This window comes from Dermacentor albipictus, chromosome 5 (assembly GCF_038994185.2).
Source record: "Dermacentor albipictus isolate Rhodes 1998 colony chromosome 5, USDA_Dalb.pri_finalv2, whole genome shotgun sequence".
NCBI lineage: Eukaryota > Metazoa > Arthropoda > Arachnida > Ixodida > Ixodidae > Dermacentor > Dermacentor albipictus.
In genome coordinates this window covers 46,302,818-46,318,709 of record NC_091825.1, presented here as the reverse complement: position 1 = coordinate 46,318,709, position 15,892 = coordinate 46,302,818, and the positions used below count along the sequence as shown (strand labels likewise).

General features: G+C 47.4%; 1 protein-coding gene across 2 annotated transcripts in view; it reads right to left on the bottom strand.

Annotated features, from left to right (window-relative positions):
- Window positions 1-14,914, bottom strand: part of Notum (palmitoleoyl-protein carboxylesterase notum) — an 85,040-nt gene extending 70,126 nt beyond the window's left edge. Inside the window, exons 1-2 of one of the 2 annotated variants that reach the window (XM_070538361.1) lie at window positions 14,779-14,914; window positions 1,107-1,366 (exon numbers count right to left, since the gene is read on the bottom strand). In XM_070538361.1, the coding sequence (XP_070394462.1) occupies window positions 1,107-1,351 (245 nt within the window). In that variant the 5' untranslated portion in view covers window positions 1,352-1,366; window positions 14,779-14,914. Of the gene's footprint in view, window positions 1-1,106; window positions 1,367-1,687; window positions 1,736-14,778 lie in introns of those variants that run through there. The other variant, XM_070538362.1, reaches the window with a different exon arrangement.
- Between the last annotated feature and the right edge of the window lie 978 nt (window positions 14,915-15,892).

Below are 15,892 nucleotides of genomic sequence, written 5' to 3'. Positions count from 1 at the left end.
GAAAGTTGCTTGCAGGCATGGTGTTCCTTTGTCAATTTCTGCGCCAAACAAGCTTTCAAAGCTATGTTCCCGCACCTGCGGAGAAAGCAGAGGAGGATGCCAAATTCGGCATGATGCCTCATACGTGTCGTGCGCTGTCGGCGTGGTTTATGGCATTCTACTCTCATGTGGTAAGACATACGTTGGCCAGACAGGGCATTGCGTCAATGAGCGACTCAGGGAACATTGCTAAAAAGTAAACAAAAGTGTAGATAAAGGAGCGCACCTGGTCGCGCATATGAACTCTTGCAGCAATTGTGAGGCGCGACTTGATCGGACGATAATTCTTGGAAAAAGCAAGAATGAACATACGCGGCTTGCCTTAGAGGCCTATCACATAAAAAGACAAGGAAATAATTACATTAGTGACACATCTTTGTCCCTGCACCCATCAGAAATTGATTTCCTACGTTTGCGTATACGATAAGTTGGCAGATGTCAGTAATGTATACTCTGCGCCTGCGCGGTTGTGTGGCCTAGGTACATATATGCATCGACGACGAAAAGAAACAAGGAAGTTGTCAGTCAGCGCCAGGGTGTGTCATGTCTTTCTTTTTGTGGCTCGTCTTAGGTGTTTGCGCTGTTACGTTTGCTTCAGAATTATGTACCAACTAGGCCCAAATGAAGTGCTACTGCAATCTTGGAGAGCTGGCTGATGCATGTGGTCGTCACAACAGCAGGCGATGAAGGCGCTAGTCAAGTTCCCCTGGTCAAGCTATCTAGTTCAACAACTGTGCCACTCCCGCGTTCTTTCATGTCAACATGTGTGTGATGTTTTGTCTGTCTCTCCTTGTGTTTCCTTCTTTATCTTTATGTCTCCTATTACCCCTTCCCCAGACAGGGTAGCAAGCTCGATATTTCGCTTCCGGCTAACCTCTCCGCCTTCTGCATCTCATTTATCTCTCTCTCTCTCTCTTGGCTAAGGCCATCAATGGTATACAATAAACCACATTGAAAAGTCGCCACTACTGATCGGGGATTCGCTGTAAGGAAATAATACGAAAAGTGTACTTTGTTTGCTCAGTACACCGACTGCTCTGCCTTCAAATCGGAACCTTATAACTCACCCTGCAGGCGACCCGTCATTGCAGACGGCCGTTCCATTAGCGAGTAGGACCCGGCGCAGTCTGGCACGTTGTTCGCGTCCATGTCCATCGTGGCAGGGCTGGTTCCGACCATGGGGCCGTTGAGACCGGTCGGCGTTGCCGCTTCCTGAGCCGGAAGGCCATGGAGGCCGCGCCGTCCCATGGCCCGTCACGCTCAACCAGACCAGCAGCAGCAAAAGCAGGGACGGGCGCAGGCACACGTTCATTTCGGCGGAGAAATCCTGCGATGTGAATAACGAGGTGAGTTTCTTGGAAAAGAGCAAGGTCTGTGAGCTGTAGGACTCATCTCCAACCTTACTTATCGCTACTCTGTTAACACAGAAAGATTTCCTGCCGGCGACAAGATCAGAAACCAGAAAATCTACGTCACGCGACAGAAATAAGCCTTCGTCGCACCGATCGGTCCCAAACCAACTTTGGTCAAACCGGAGGGGCAGTAAGGGGGGGGGACTAATAAATAAATAAATAAATAAATAAATAAATAAATAAATAAATAAATAAAAAGTCTTCCTCGTCAAAAGCAAGTCAAAATGCGGGATTACCAGAAAACGGAAGGGCTGTGGACCGGAAGTTAATGCACCGTGGTAGGACGGTGCAATGCTTTCAACACAGTTTTGTTTAGAAAAGCGGCGCATTTATGCCCGATTCAACAACAAATAGGAACCCAAGGAAGCGGACACAGCATATCACCGCACGTACAGATAAGCAGACCAGATGCGCCATTTTGGGTCTACAGATGGGCGCCGATATACCGCGACTTTTGCGATAAAGATCGCTCCCATGATTTCCTGCGCATCTTTGTCCCCATTTCTGTACAAGACACAGCATCGTTTAAACAGTGGCTCCCAGCCACAATCATCACAGTGTACCGATAGACGATCGTCGCGATATTGTTGCGACTACTGCATATACTCTCTTAATCTGTCTTTAAGCTCTGTGCAAACTATTGGTAAAGCTACGGACAGAAAAAGAAAAAAAGTTATCTGCGGAAAACCGGTCTATCAATGTGAGAAACAGATTCTCGGCGTCACAAACACAGAAAGGCAATGCATTGGTTGTCTTGTGCTACGAAAAGTTTCCAAATGAATACTAAACGCTGAGTGCGTTGAGCTGACAGTCTAGGCTGCGTGTTGTATCCCTCGCTGGCCACAACAGTAATCTTTAGCTGGAAATCTTTCTTGCTGCGTTCAACAAACGAGCTCAGGCGAGCACTATTCTCGATACAGTTGGCAGGCGGCGACGGACATATAGCCGAGCGGAACGACACCTTCAGTAGGCACGCGCACATTTTGTCGCCGATGGAATTTATCCTACGTGCGCGATATAACGCTTCCAAATGTGAACGCGCCTTTGCGCCTGTGTTTAACCAGTGGTGCCATTTCAGCGGGGTTGTCGCATGTGTTTGTCGCATGTGTGTTTTACAAAAGTCTTAACGAAAACCATAATATAACACCGACTGTATTGACTGGTTCAGGAAGGAAACTATGAGGTAGCGTGACGTCACTCCGCCAGCCTTCTCCGGCAGACTTTCCGTGAAAATGTCCCTTTCGTCTTCTTCAAGTGCCTCATTGAATTAAGTAAATTCTTGAAAGCAAATTGTGTCAGTTAATTCATTAAGTGCGGCTTACACACAAGCTGCAGACATCGTAGCTTCGCATTGTAATTCGAATATACAAGGAAACGTACTTCTGCTACGCGGAAACTCAAAGACAAAGCCGTTTTTCAGCTGCCCCTTAAGATCTAGCTGCGTGGCCGCGGCAGCAGGGTGGCGGTACTGTTACTGGATGAGCACGCGCTCAAGAAAAATCCCGACCAACTGGAGGCTAGCAGCTTCGCTGTCAAACGCGTGCGGAAAGCCGCTCATGGCAAAACCCGATCCGAGACTGGCATGACCACACTTGTGGGCGGCTCTACCGCTGTGGCAAGCACATGGTAGATTCTAGGTTGCATGGAATCACTGCTGCGTGGTTAGAGATAGAGAGGGAGGGTGGTAGTTTCTCGCGGCATTCGCCCGCGCGTGTAACACAGCCGCTCCTCATTGGTGCGACAGCTGCGATCCTCCGAGAATCATTCGCACCGCGGGAGGGAAATGTTGCCGCTTTCGCGCCGCCTGCGGCCATCCGCGTGGCTTGTTGCCGCTAGTGTGGATGCAACTTTAGTGCTGGAAAAGCTAGCCGCCTTGCGGCAGCCAATCAGAATACCCGGCCGGAAGGAGACGCTGCGCTGAAATCAACATAAGCGCAAAGAGAGCTGACTTTTCAAAAAAGACCAAGGGAGATGCATGAAACGAAGTGGCCGGCTAAAATGCGCGAACAAATTTGCCTCGAATACGTGGGCACGGAATAGAGAAAGAGGACAAGAAAGTTGGCGACGAAGTACAGGGTGACTGAAAGTGTAACCGGAAAACCAGGAGTCATAAATAGAAAGGGACAGAAAGGGAGACGATAAACTGGATGCAAACGATGGAAACATAAAAGAGAATGGAGATTTTCAGAGGCGGCAAGATACGGCAGTGCCCTGCTATTTGAGGCCCGAGAACAAAAACATACCGGAGCAAATATGCGCCACAAGTGAGGCACGTGTGTGCTGGAGACGAAGCCCGGAAATGACTATCGGCACATTGTGATGCAATGCCAAGATATTCATCCAGCGAGACTAGTAGGGAGTGTCCGCCTTCCGGAAGCATTGAGATTAAAAAATGATGGAAGAATCAACTACAGTCAGCAGTCGAGCTACATAAGAGACAATCAGACAATTGGTGGAAGAAAAGCAGAGAAGAAATTCATAGAAACCGGAGTCATTGCAAGCGGAGGTAAAGGTACGATATAATGATAGAGGTTTTCAACACGAAAGTCAAGATCGAGATCAGATAGGTAAAACGCTAAGTGGCAATAGATGTAGATGTGTTACCTGACTGAATCAAGCAGGTTAGGTGACGATTTGCCACCGCCCTGTTTATAAGGGGTTGACAATAAACATCCTTATTATACGGGCCGGATATTGCGAATGGCGCCCAGCACGTTTTTGTCGCAGTGGTCAGTGCGTGGTTGTGTGTGATCTGTGGGTGGTTTCTGCGAGCCATCATCAAGGAACGAAATGTCAGAGTGTCGCATTTAGTTCTTTTGTCTGCGGGTAGATTTTGCGCGCGGCCTTGACGTACCGGGAATCGTACGGCGGCATTAAGGTTACATGTGTTCAGATTAGTATGTAACACGTGTGCTTTTGAGTTTTGCAACTTGACAACGTGTGTCACTGATAAGCAGTGTTCGCCAACCGTGCTTTTGTGCGCGCGTTTGTACGAGCGTTTGTAGGAAAACGGCGGTACGCTTGCGCGTTACAAACATCGGTACTCCACAAAGTTTTATTCGATTCATCTTTGGCGCACAGCCCAGTAGCAAGAAAATTTGTAAGCTTTGAAACAGGGCGTAAAAATATAACCGTCACTAGACGGTTACATTAGAGAGCCGTCACAGACGACTCTCTGAAGACGCGCCGTCTTCAGAGAGCCGCTATCATGACTACGATGGCACGACAACGGTTGCATAATCATCATTGAAAGACCACAGCATGATTACGACATAATGACGAAGAAGGAATGACGTCGATAGAACGACGAATGCAGTATGATGACGACGACTGGGTGACGATGGGATGATGATACTGAAGGGATGACAAAGGTAAACGAACAGTGTGACGACGACGTCATGGCAACGGTTTGAGGACACTCGGATGACGACGAGTGTATGACGACTCGTAACGACAATCTTATCAGGCAACCTTTGACGACGATGGCCTGACGACAATGGAGTGACGAAGACGCCATGAAGAGAGGCAACTGGCAAAGCTAGAATTATAATATCGCGACGACCACCAAGGCTTCTCCACCACGGACATATATCTAGTGCCCCAGGCTATTAGACAACTTGGCCCGCTGGGTCGGCGTAGAAGACTTGTCGACAACGGCATCATGAAAGTCAGGTGACAAAGCTGAAACGACAGCAATGGAACGACCATGACGGCATCACGATCATGAGCACATACCAAGTGGCCCAGGTGTTATGCAACTTGGGTCACTAAGTAAGAGAGAGAGAGAAATGGAAGACAGGAAAGGCAGGGAGGTTAACCAGACGCGCATCCGGTTTGCTACAATGCACTGGGGGAAGGGGGTATGGGGATGAACAGAGAGAGAGGAGAGAGAGAGCACGGTTTCGCGCACAGTGGAAGGTTCGGACCGAGTCTACACACGGTTCCCAAGACCTGTCGACTTGAGGCATTTCAAGAGCGCTTTCGCGGCCTTCTGTGCCATCGACGTGAACGGCCAGGGCCTAAGGATCTTCCTTACGGAAAATGGTCTAGAGTCCAGAAGTAAGACGCTCGATAGACACACGGGATAGATAGGCTCAAAACACGTGAAGTAGTCAAAGAATGGCAATCAAATTAAAGAATCCCTCGGTGGCAGCGCGAGTGCACACCTGTCAGGCGACATAGTTCGAACACCGCTGGAACGGGTGTGCGTTACCACGCGGACAGCAGAACTCGCACCTACGCATGAGGTTTGCAAGAACGAGGGCCCGTCTACAGGACGGAGAGAGCTTCGAATCGTCGCCAGAAGCGCGACGTCGGAGCAGTGCGAGCTTGCTGCCGCCTTGCTCTCGAGGTTGTTGCGTTCGGCCGTTCCAAATTGCTGCTACCTTCCATTGGAGTTGGCTGCCTTCTGCCAAGTCCGGTGTCACCTACCCTTCCTTCCCGTTCTGCCGTTCGTTCCTCCCACGGTGGCCATAGCCTCACAGGACACAGTGGTACCGCGAAAGGCACCGCCAACAAGGTAAGTCTTCGGTCTTAGCCTGCGAACTTGAGAGACTGACTAGCTTTATTTTAGAACCCCTCGTGTTTGACTGAGCTTTCCATACGTCTAGTGTCTGTGCTCCTATATCGTATAAGTTTTTTTAGTCCTAACAGAATGCCTTGTCCACTTTATCTTCCTCGCCTCACACGCCTAGCAACGTGCAGATTGTAACCTTCAGGGTAATAAATCTGTGCATTGCGCTGCCATGCTTATTATGCGTAATTTTAGCTGTCGTGCACGGTCAAATTTCTCCACCGCCTAGCATTCAGCAGTTTTCTGTGTCGTGTGGACTAAATCGATCAAGGGAGTTCTCAGCCTAGCTAGCCCGACCACAGTGGCGAGCGTAAAAAATAGACGCATGTGAATCGCAAAGACGCGAGCGACCACCGCTACCATAGGCAGAGAAGAATTTTTCGTTTGGTTGAGGCGGTGACACAAGTTACTTGGCCGATTTTGCGTCATATATCATTGCTGGCAGGTGCTCGCACGCCGCAGGAAGAAAGCGTAAGTGCGACGCCCGTCTCCACGGCGTGAGCACAATTACAAATCAGTGCTTGCACGGCCGTGGGTGGCCCTCGCGTTCTGCAGAAAGTTCCGTTAGGTGGACACCGTGGGCAGACCGTAAAGTAACGAAAGGTTGCACATCCCGTTTACTTTTCCGTGACGCATCTCAGAGGGGAGGAAAGCAGGCAAGGCGGATGCACGGGTGTCGTACAGAAAAGCGCGCTTGCTGCATAAGGCGATCCGATGGGTGGTTTGAACATACTTGACGATAAGAGATGTGGCTTCAGCAATGTCGTTTACTTTCGTTTCGCGTTATTGTCATTTAAGTTATGTTCAGCCATTCTATTCGGCCATTTAAAATCATACGGCATCATGTAATTTTACGACAGCTTCTATGGTCAGTTCGGTGTATTTTCGCTGTTATTGTTATATTGAGGACTAGTTATATTACGACACGCCTGCTTGTGTTGCGTAGCAGTTGTATGGTGCTCCTCCGTCTTCGCATTAATACGAAGTGTTCTTGATGACCACCGAATCATCAGCAGCGCAGAGAACAGTGGCAAAAACACAGGTGATTCTAATAAAGCCAAACGCTTATGCATACAGGTTTTGGTAGAATGGGCTCCCAATAATCACCAAACATACTTTTGCAACAACATAGCGTTGCTAGGGAAACACGTGACGCTGCAGGTTTTCGACAAGCCAGCCATAGAGGTGTCGAGCCGTCCGTCGCTCTCGGGTTCTTGTAGTCGGACAGTTACGACTGGCAAGGGCTCGTTCTTTTAACGACTGGCGTGATTCCGTGGGAATCATGTAAACTCATAAAGCTGTGTGGCCAGAAACCTCTGGATTGAACAGTGGCAATAGCCGTCTACTAGTGCGGCGTGTTTGTGAGCTACGCTAATATGAGTTGCGTTATTGTCGCCCCGGATGCCGACCACTCGTGCTAATATTGTTTCGTTTTACGAGCAACTGCACATGGCCTAATCACAACAGTTCGATGTGCAAGGACCTCAAAAAAAAAGAAGAAAAACCTGAATGTGAGCATTAGTAGAAGGCCTCATCCGGAAGGGAAGTCATCGGCACACTTCAGACAGGCCGGCAGACCGAGAAGGATATTTTCGGTTGGAGGTTATGTACGAAGCATATCATCACCAACTGAATGCCAAGTTTCCAAAATGAAGGCTAAATCAGTGTCGCGCAAGCTGAATGCACAGGAACGGGGCTAAATTGGCGAGGGAGTTTGAAATGCAAAAACGCATCTTGCGAAGCATTCGCAGATTAGACTTGCTCGACTAACTAACACGAAATCGCGGAGTGACAAGGAATACTGTGTTCCATAATAGTTGCGCTAGATATCGTTCAGGATGGTTAAGATTGCCAAGTGGATTCCATAGAAAAGGCAGCTGGTATATAATGAGAAAAGAGAAAATGTCATGGATGAAGGCCACAGGAGGCAAAGGCGGAAATACATCATCGATGACAACCCTTAAAAGAGTACTACAAGTAAATAGGGAGTCAGTTTAAACGGATAAAATACTGCTTCAAAATGATGCGTACATACTTTTCCGCGTGATAGCTTTACTGGTAGAAGATAAAACGATTAACAAAGCTGATTGATGTTTCGAATTTTGCGAAGAAACTTCAGTGCTGATACTACACTGTCACGTCACAGATTTCAAAGTATGTTCTCTTGTTCAGGTCATTGTGCCTGACTAAAGTTTATCGAAACTTACTAAATTGTGTATTTGGCTCTTTCAGTTTATAATATCGCCAATATTTACCGCTAAAAAATTTAAATAGGCACGAGGGGACGCCGGCAAAATTCATGACGTCACGCCGGGCTGGTGCTCGAAGTTGAAGGCGGCCGGTCTTTTCTGGGTTACCAGGATTCCTCACCCGCTGAGTGTGGCATTCCGAGATTGCGCAAGCCTTATTTAGTGATTCAGCTAAACTTCCTTTTCCCTCTAGGTTCCCTTTAAACTGAGAATCAAAACATCCGGAGGTGACATGCGCTTCCGTGGCATTTCATTGAATGCCTCTCGGATATCCCTTATGAAGAAACATTCACTACCTGCGCTTTCAAATTACTGAAGATATTGAATTTCACCTCTACAAGACTCATCGAATACAGCACACGTCGCCGCTACATGGAGTAGGCTGAAGGCTAACTGCCTGACGAGGCCTGCCCGCCTGATGACAAACAATGCATGTGCCACACGGCCAATAATGAAGCACAACCCATGCAGCATAAAAAAAAAAAACATGTTCTCATATCCGAGGAAGTCTTCGTGAGGAATCTCTTCGGGATTTATTCTCAGCACCTTGTTTATTATCACGACAGTCACTCTTCTTTCTACGGCCATCCCTCTATCCGCTGTACACCCTTCTTCCGTTATGAACGTGCCCAAGGTATGCCTCACGCAGGCGTTATCCATCCCGTCACCGTTACGGCACTTGCATCCGCTAGGAGCGCGTGCCTTTTCGCCGATTACTCCTCAAAAACCGAACACCGGCTAATTTAAGGGCCTCGGTGAGCTTAGCCGGGGTCCCGTTTTTGAGGGCAAACCGGCAAGGAAGCGCTCTCTCCTCCTGACGGGAAAGTGCCGTTAAGGGACGGATAACGGCTTGTGTCAAGCAGGCCTAGCGCACGGCGCAGCGGCGTCAACTTGCATTGATAGAATCTCATTAACCCTCATCGAGCATATCATCCTCAACTTTAATTGTTAAAAACTGAATCGGAGATTTTAACGTCCGCAAGATGCACAGTGCGATTATGAGACATGACGTAGTGGAAAGCAGCGGGTTAACTTTGACCCATGTCGAGTTTTTTAAGATGCACTAATATCTATAAGTAAACGAGCGCTTCCCCATTTGACCCGGATCGATATGCGACTGCCGCATTCGGTAATCTAACCCACGACCTGGTGTTCAGCAGCTCAACGCATAGCTAGTGAGACACGTACCGCAGCGGGTAATCAACCGTCAGCGAAGACATACCGAAATATGCCGTTGTTGGGAGCGTATAGATTGTATTTCTGCAGACTATGGACGCTTAGCTATGTTCTCTTTACTAGACAGCGAAGTTGCTTCGCTGCTGCACCAACTGCCGTGGTCTGAGCGGTCTGATTAATGAGTAGAATACCGAGAGCTCAGTGTCGCTCTCACGGACATTTTTTGCTGATCCAAGCACGAACTCGGGGCGCTATACATATGCAAAAAGCATCCAAGTACAAAACTTCAATTTTCAGAGCACTGCGTGTCGTCTGCTTACTTAACCTAGTGGACGGCCGACAGACGACCGATGCGCTCTACAACACGCGCACAACAAAACGCGGCTCCCGTACCAGCGCTGGCAAGTTATCACAAATAATATTAATGAACGCACGTGGGGGGAGCAGCGTGAGTTGCCGTCTACTTGACGCGCGCGTATTGAGGTCTCATGCGCGAGTGAGGTCATAGCTGCGTTCCGCTCCTGTGCAGCTCACCGCCCTCTCTTGTGCGGCGCTTCTTTTCTCCGCACTTTCTACCATCGTCTTCTATGACGCATCAATTGTTTAAACTACGCTTCTGCAGCTCTGAAATGCATGTGTAACGAACCCAAATGGTCAATAAAACATACATAAAAAACACTTTCGCGAAAGCGAAACTATAGCGCCTCTGCTGGTTGACTTCAACTTATTGCTATGATAAAGTTTTTCGGCTTATCGCAACATGCATTGTGAAATTTAATTTGCTTTAGCTTGACATGTCATCGAGAGGTCTGCCTCGATTGTCCTCACCGACCGAATGGTGCTCACCGTAGGACGGACCGCTTTAGTATAGACGTCTAATTCATGCTGTGCCGCATAAGCCGAACCCTGCCTGAAAACAAAATTGCCTAATCTCATCACTCATGGTTCGCCTTCGCTGGAGCCCCTCAATTCCTTTCTATGAACTGCACACTTTTACTCAAGGATACAAGCCTTGAAATAGAGGGCAAACTACCACCAATTCGCATGTTATTGCATTTGCCGTGTGTGTTTGTAGATGCGTGTGTCTTTCTCTCACGCTTTTTCATCTCTTATTTGCTACACCTGTAGTAGCGCGTCAAATATATGGCTAGGCTAATCTGTCGAGATAGGGCTAGCATTCACCTCGCTATCTTCAAGCCGTCACGTGTTCACGCATTATATCATGACACAAACCTTATCTGTAGCTGGCGCCGAATATGGCACATGGTATGGTAGCATTGACAGTAGACAATTAACGACGTGGCACTTCTTATAAAAGTTATATTTCAGAATAAAAAAAATACTTCCACTGTATAGTAAGTATGGGGCCAGTCGTATTTACGACGGTAGGCGAACTTACTAGGTTTTTTTTTCGCTTAATTTTCAGATATGCGTGTCCGACTTTCATCAGATATGTGGAAGAACGGATATGATATTTGAGTTTCACTTCCATAGTTGTTTTGTTCTTTGATGTTGGCTGCACTCCACAATTGTCATATATGAGTCGTGTTCAAGTACTGGTTGTGTATGTGGCTAAATAGAGAGCAAAGCGAATAGCGAACATTTGCAGATATTTGCTGTTCCGGACCGTGAGACGTCATCTGGACCGTGAGATGTCATGGATTTACACAGAATCCACTTGAAATTTCTGGATATCATGTCGATAAGGACGGGTTACGTCGGGTTAAAAAGTAAGAAAAGGTCGGGTCCCTCGAGAACTTTCCTCGCACGGACGAGGCCCAAGTACCCAATAGCTGCACTTTATAATCCGCGATGTAACACCGACCACAATTCTGAAGCGCACACTATGTGGAGTTTCCCGATCTAGGACATAGACGTCTCTTGGTCAAAATAAATGTAATTGAATGGTGCGTTCAAACTAAACCGCGTGATGTTGAGCCGATCCTACTGCTGAACTTTAATGTATAGCTTCAAGCCGTGTCTAGAGTAGTCGCTTCAGCTCATTTCATCGCATTACGGTCCACCAGCCTTTCCTGCTTTTCGGTCAGGCCCACACGTGGCCGAGTTCCCTGACATAAGAGGGCGCCTCGGTAGAGCTTAATGAGTACGCACATTTGGCTCACCGCAATAAGCGTCATTAAACCACTACTACGGCCCGTAGCAGTCACAGCAGCGACAGAGCTCGCGCTCGCGTAGGTGCATGGCTTCACGCGGTGGCTGGTCGCGGTCCACGGTACACAAAAGCTACTTAATTCAACTGATTACAAGGCTAACGCTAACGGAAGGGTTGAAGATACAGATATCGTTATGTATTACTCGGTTGCAAGAAACTAAGCTAACTTTGTGACATACATATAATCCGCCAATTATTAAGCAGGATTTTACGCAGAGGTTGGTGCAAGCGCGAGCACAGCTGATGGTTATTTAGATGGATTGGTTAGCTACGCGAGATCACTTGCTGCCGAAGGCAAAGGAAACACCTAAGCTTTGGCCATGTACCGCTCGGCTTTTCATGGTCCCCTGCAACGTTGCACTTGTTTAGTCTTCGATGAACCGGGATAAGGGCTGTCGGCAGTCTCGTTAAACCCAAACCGCACTCGTTCTGGTCCTCTTGTAGCCTACTGTGCTCTTGCGACTATAAAAAAACGTTCCGGAAACGGCTATCAAATCATCATCATCAGCCTTTTTCATGTCCACTGCATGACGAAGGCTTCTCCGTGCGATCGCCATTTACCCCTGTCCTGCGCCAACCGACTCCAACTAACACCCGCAAATTTCGCAATTTTATCGCCCAACCTACTCTTCTGCCATCCTCGACTCCACTTTTCTTCTCTTGGCACCCATTCTGTAACCGTAATGGTCCGCGGGTATTTAACCTACGCATTACATGATCTGCCCAGCACCATTTTTTTTCTCTTAATATCAATTAGAATATCCGCTATACCCGTTTGATCTATGATCCACACCGCTCTCATCCTTTTTTTTAACGTTACCCCTAACATTATTCGTTCCATGTCTCTTTGCGCAGTCCTTAACTTGTTTTCTGCCTTTGTCAGCCTCCAAGTTTCTACCCCATACCTAAGCACCGGTAAAATGTACTGAGTGTACACTTCAACGATAATGGCAAGCGTCCAGTCAGGATCTGATAATGTCTGCTGTATGCGCTTCAACCCATTTTTATTCTTCTGTAAATTTCCTTCTCATGATCAGGGTCGCCTGTGAGTAATTGACCTAGGTAAACGTACTCCTTCACCGACTCTAGAAGCTAACTAACGATCCTAAACTCTTGTTCCCTTGCTGGCTATTGATCATTATCTTTGTCTTTTGCATATTAATCTTAAACCCCACTCTTACACATTCTCTGTTAAGGTCGTTAATCATTCGGTGTAACTCGTCTCCAGTGTTGCTGAACAGGTCAATGTCACATGCAAACCGAAGGTTGCTGAGATACTTGCCGTTGATCCTTACTCCTAAGCATTCCCAGTTTAATAGTCTGAATACTTCTTCCAAGCACGCAGTGAATACCGTTCGATAGATTATATCTCCTTGTCTGACCCCTTTCTTTATAGGTATCTTCCTACTTTTCTCGTGGAGGATTAAGGTGGCTGTAGAATCCCTGTAGATATTTTCCAAGATAGTTACGTAGGCCTCCTGTACTCCTTGATTACGTAATGCCTCATGACTGCTGGTATCTCTACTGAATCAAATGCCTTTTCGTAATCTATGGAAGCCATATAGAGAGGCTCATTGTACTGTGCGGATTTCTCGATTACGTGATTGATGACATGGATGTGATCCATTGTAGAGTATCCCTTCCTGAAGCCAGCCAGTTGCCTTGGTTGATTGAAGTCCAGTGTTGCCTTTATTCTATCGGAAATTATCTTGGTGAATATTTTATGTAATACTGGAAGTAAGCTAATGAGCCTATAAATTTTCAATTCTTTTTGTGGATTAGTATGATGTTTGCATTCTTCCAGTTCTCTGCTACCCTTGAAGTCGTCAGACAGGTCGTATAAAGAGCCGCCAGTTTTTCAAGCATTGTCTCCTCCATCCCTGGTTTAACTCGACTGTTATTCCATCTTCTCCTGCCGCTTTTCCCCGTTTCATGTCTTGCAGTGCCCTTCTAACTTCATCTCTAGTTATAGAAGGGGCCTCTGTGAGCTGCTCATTACTACTTAGATTGGAGGCAATGAACCAACCTCCCGAATGACTGGAGGTAATGAACGCCCCAAAAGACTCGTTCGAACAACCAATGGCCACCAAATAACATCGTGTTAAACGCTCCTCTGCGAAGAATAAACTGAACTTGCATGTCTAACGACTATTATTTCGGGTACTTAGAGCGTAACTTAAACATGAAAGTTATTGTAACTTTTCTTCTAGCCGTTTTATGCTGGGCGCCATTTGTGAGTGGAGTTGAGATCTCTGAAACTGTCAGTGCGTTGGAAGCCGGCCAAAAGAAGGGTCCAAATGCGCGAACGGAAATTCAACGTCCCTTACGGAAAAATGTCACACCCCAGATAGGAATTATGCTTGTGGGACGTTGTGCGCGGTAGTTGAGGCAGGGTCGAGCAGAACACGAATTCCAGCAGAGCAGAAAACATCACATCAAGAGAACGGCCCATTTCTTTTATTGACGGTGAAGCACTTCGTCATGACACACTTCTTCAACTATTTTTCAAGAGAGATAACGTTAAAAAAAGACTATGCGGAATTATAACTTCGACGAAGTGTTTGCCATTTTTTAGATTATATGAAACTTCTCTCGCGAGTATATTAACTTACACTGGACAAGTGCACTGGACTTCTCGTGACAACCAATAAAGGCATGCAGTGGCTCTAGCTTTTGTTGTGACAGGTCACACTGTATATTTCTTTTACGCAATTATGGAATAATATCATTATTAAATTTTATTATGTAATTTAGCTTCCCGCAAATGAAGAGTTGGTTAGGAGGGACGTTGTAATGGAGCGGCCTTGGGATTAATTTTGACCACGTAGGCTTTAATAAAGTCACCTAAATCTAAGCGCACGAGTGTGTTTGCAGTTTGCCACCAGGGAAAGTGAATAATAATAACAATAATAATAATGTATTCAGTTTTCATTGTCGGCCTTGTTGCTGATGTTACTTTTTTCTTGCCCGTTTCGCTGTGCCAGTAGTCACTCCTTACCTTCATTTAGCTTACTTCACTCGTTTCACGGCACTGTACGATGGCTATGCTACCACCCGCAGTACATCGCTTCAGAGCCTTGCAAAGTAGAGCGGGAAGCAGTTCACGCCGATGACGCTTAACATCAGCGCGCGAAAGCGCACCGCCGAGGCGCTCACCTGTGCGGCGAGAGTTCGACGCGCGATCCGATGGACGCCCGGTGTCGAACGCTTCCAGCTGGGACGGGCGCGAATCCGCCTTGGAAGCGGCAACCACTTCTCGGCACACGCAACACGACGGCGTCCACCTCTCTCCCGAGCGCCCTGACAGCGGCGCTCCAACGAATGCCGGTTCGTTCGTGTCCCGAGCGAGCTAAGCCGGCTACGCGACGCCGCCGCCGCCGCGCCGCCCAGGCAGCTAGCGCGCCCTACCGGCGTCGCCATCCGCAGGTTAAACCGGAGCACGCTCTCTTTTACGCCGACGCGGTCACAGCGTTTGATAACAGCGATAGAAGTTATGCTTGGAACTTCGTACACGTGTAAGGTGTCCGAAGTCGCGGTAAGCACCCCTCCCTCTAAACTGACACAAGAAGAAAGAGTGAATCAATCTAGTGCGACAAAGGATTCCTTCCGAACTATGCTTTGTTATCTCACAAGAATAGGTTTATTATTAGAAGAAGCGAACGCAAATCTTTCGTTTTCCTGAATTTTGCGCCCGAATAGCAGCACCAGTTGTTCAGTGTGACGTCACTGATTTCAGTGTTCTTTTCCATTTCGCATTTGGAGCTCTGTGTCTCAATAAAAAAAAGTTCTTGACACTTGCTGAATTCAGTCTTTCTAGGCTTTGGAATACAGTGTAGTCCATCCCTTACGATAACCAATAAGCGAACTAGGCCAGAAAAGTTACAGTCAAACTCACAGACATCACGGTGGGCTCGTGCGAATATTTCATGGCGGTGTCGCCACCTCTTGCCGTTCTCCCGTCAGTTCTCGCTTGGCAAGCGTCTTCTCACGGTAAGAGGGCTCTTTTGAGGACTCTGAATGAGTAATTACCTAATGTAAGGAGGATGGGTCAGATGATTTTTCCCTTCAATGCCCTTTAAAAGGTCGCTAAAAATGGAGGTGCAGTTAACTTGTAGTACTAAACTATGCTTCCGCAATAAGCGGAACGGCCACTACTATCAAAGAAAAGGTTTTGGCAGGCCAAAAAAGAAAGAGGGGGGGGGGGGCAATGCGGGTCGCGGTGGACACAAATAAAGACGGGTAATTTCGACGTACCCTCAGTTTTCGCAGC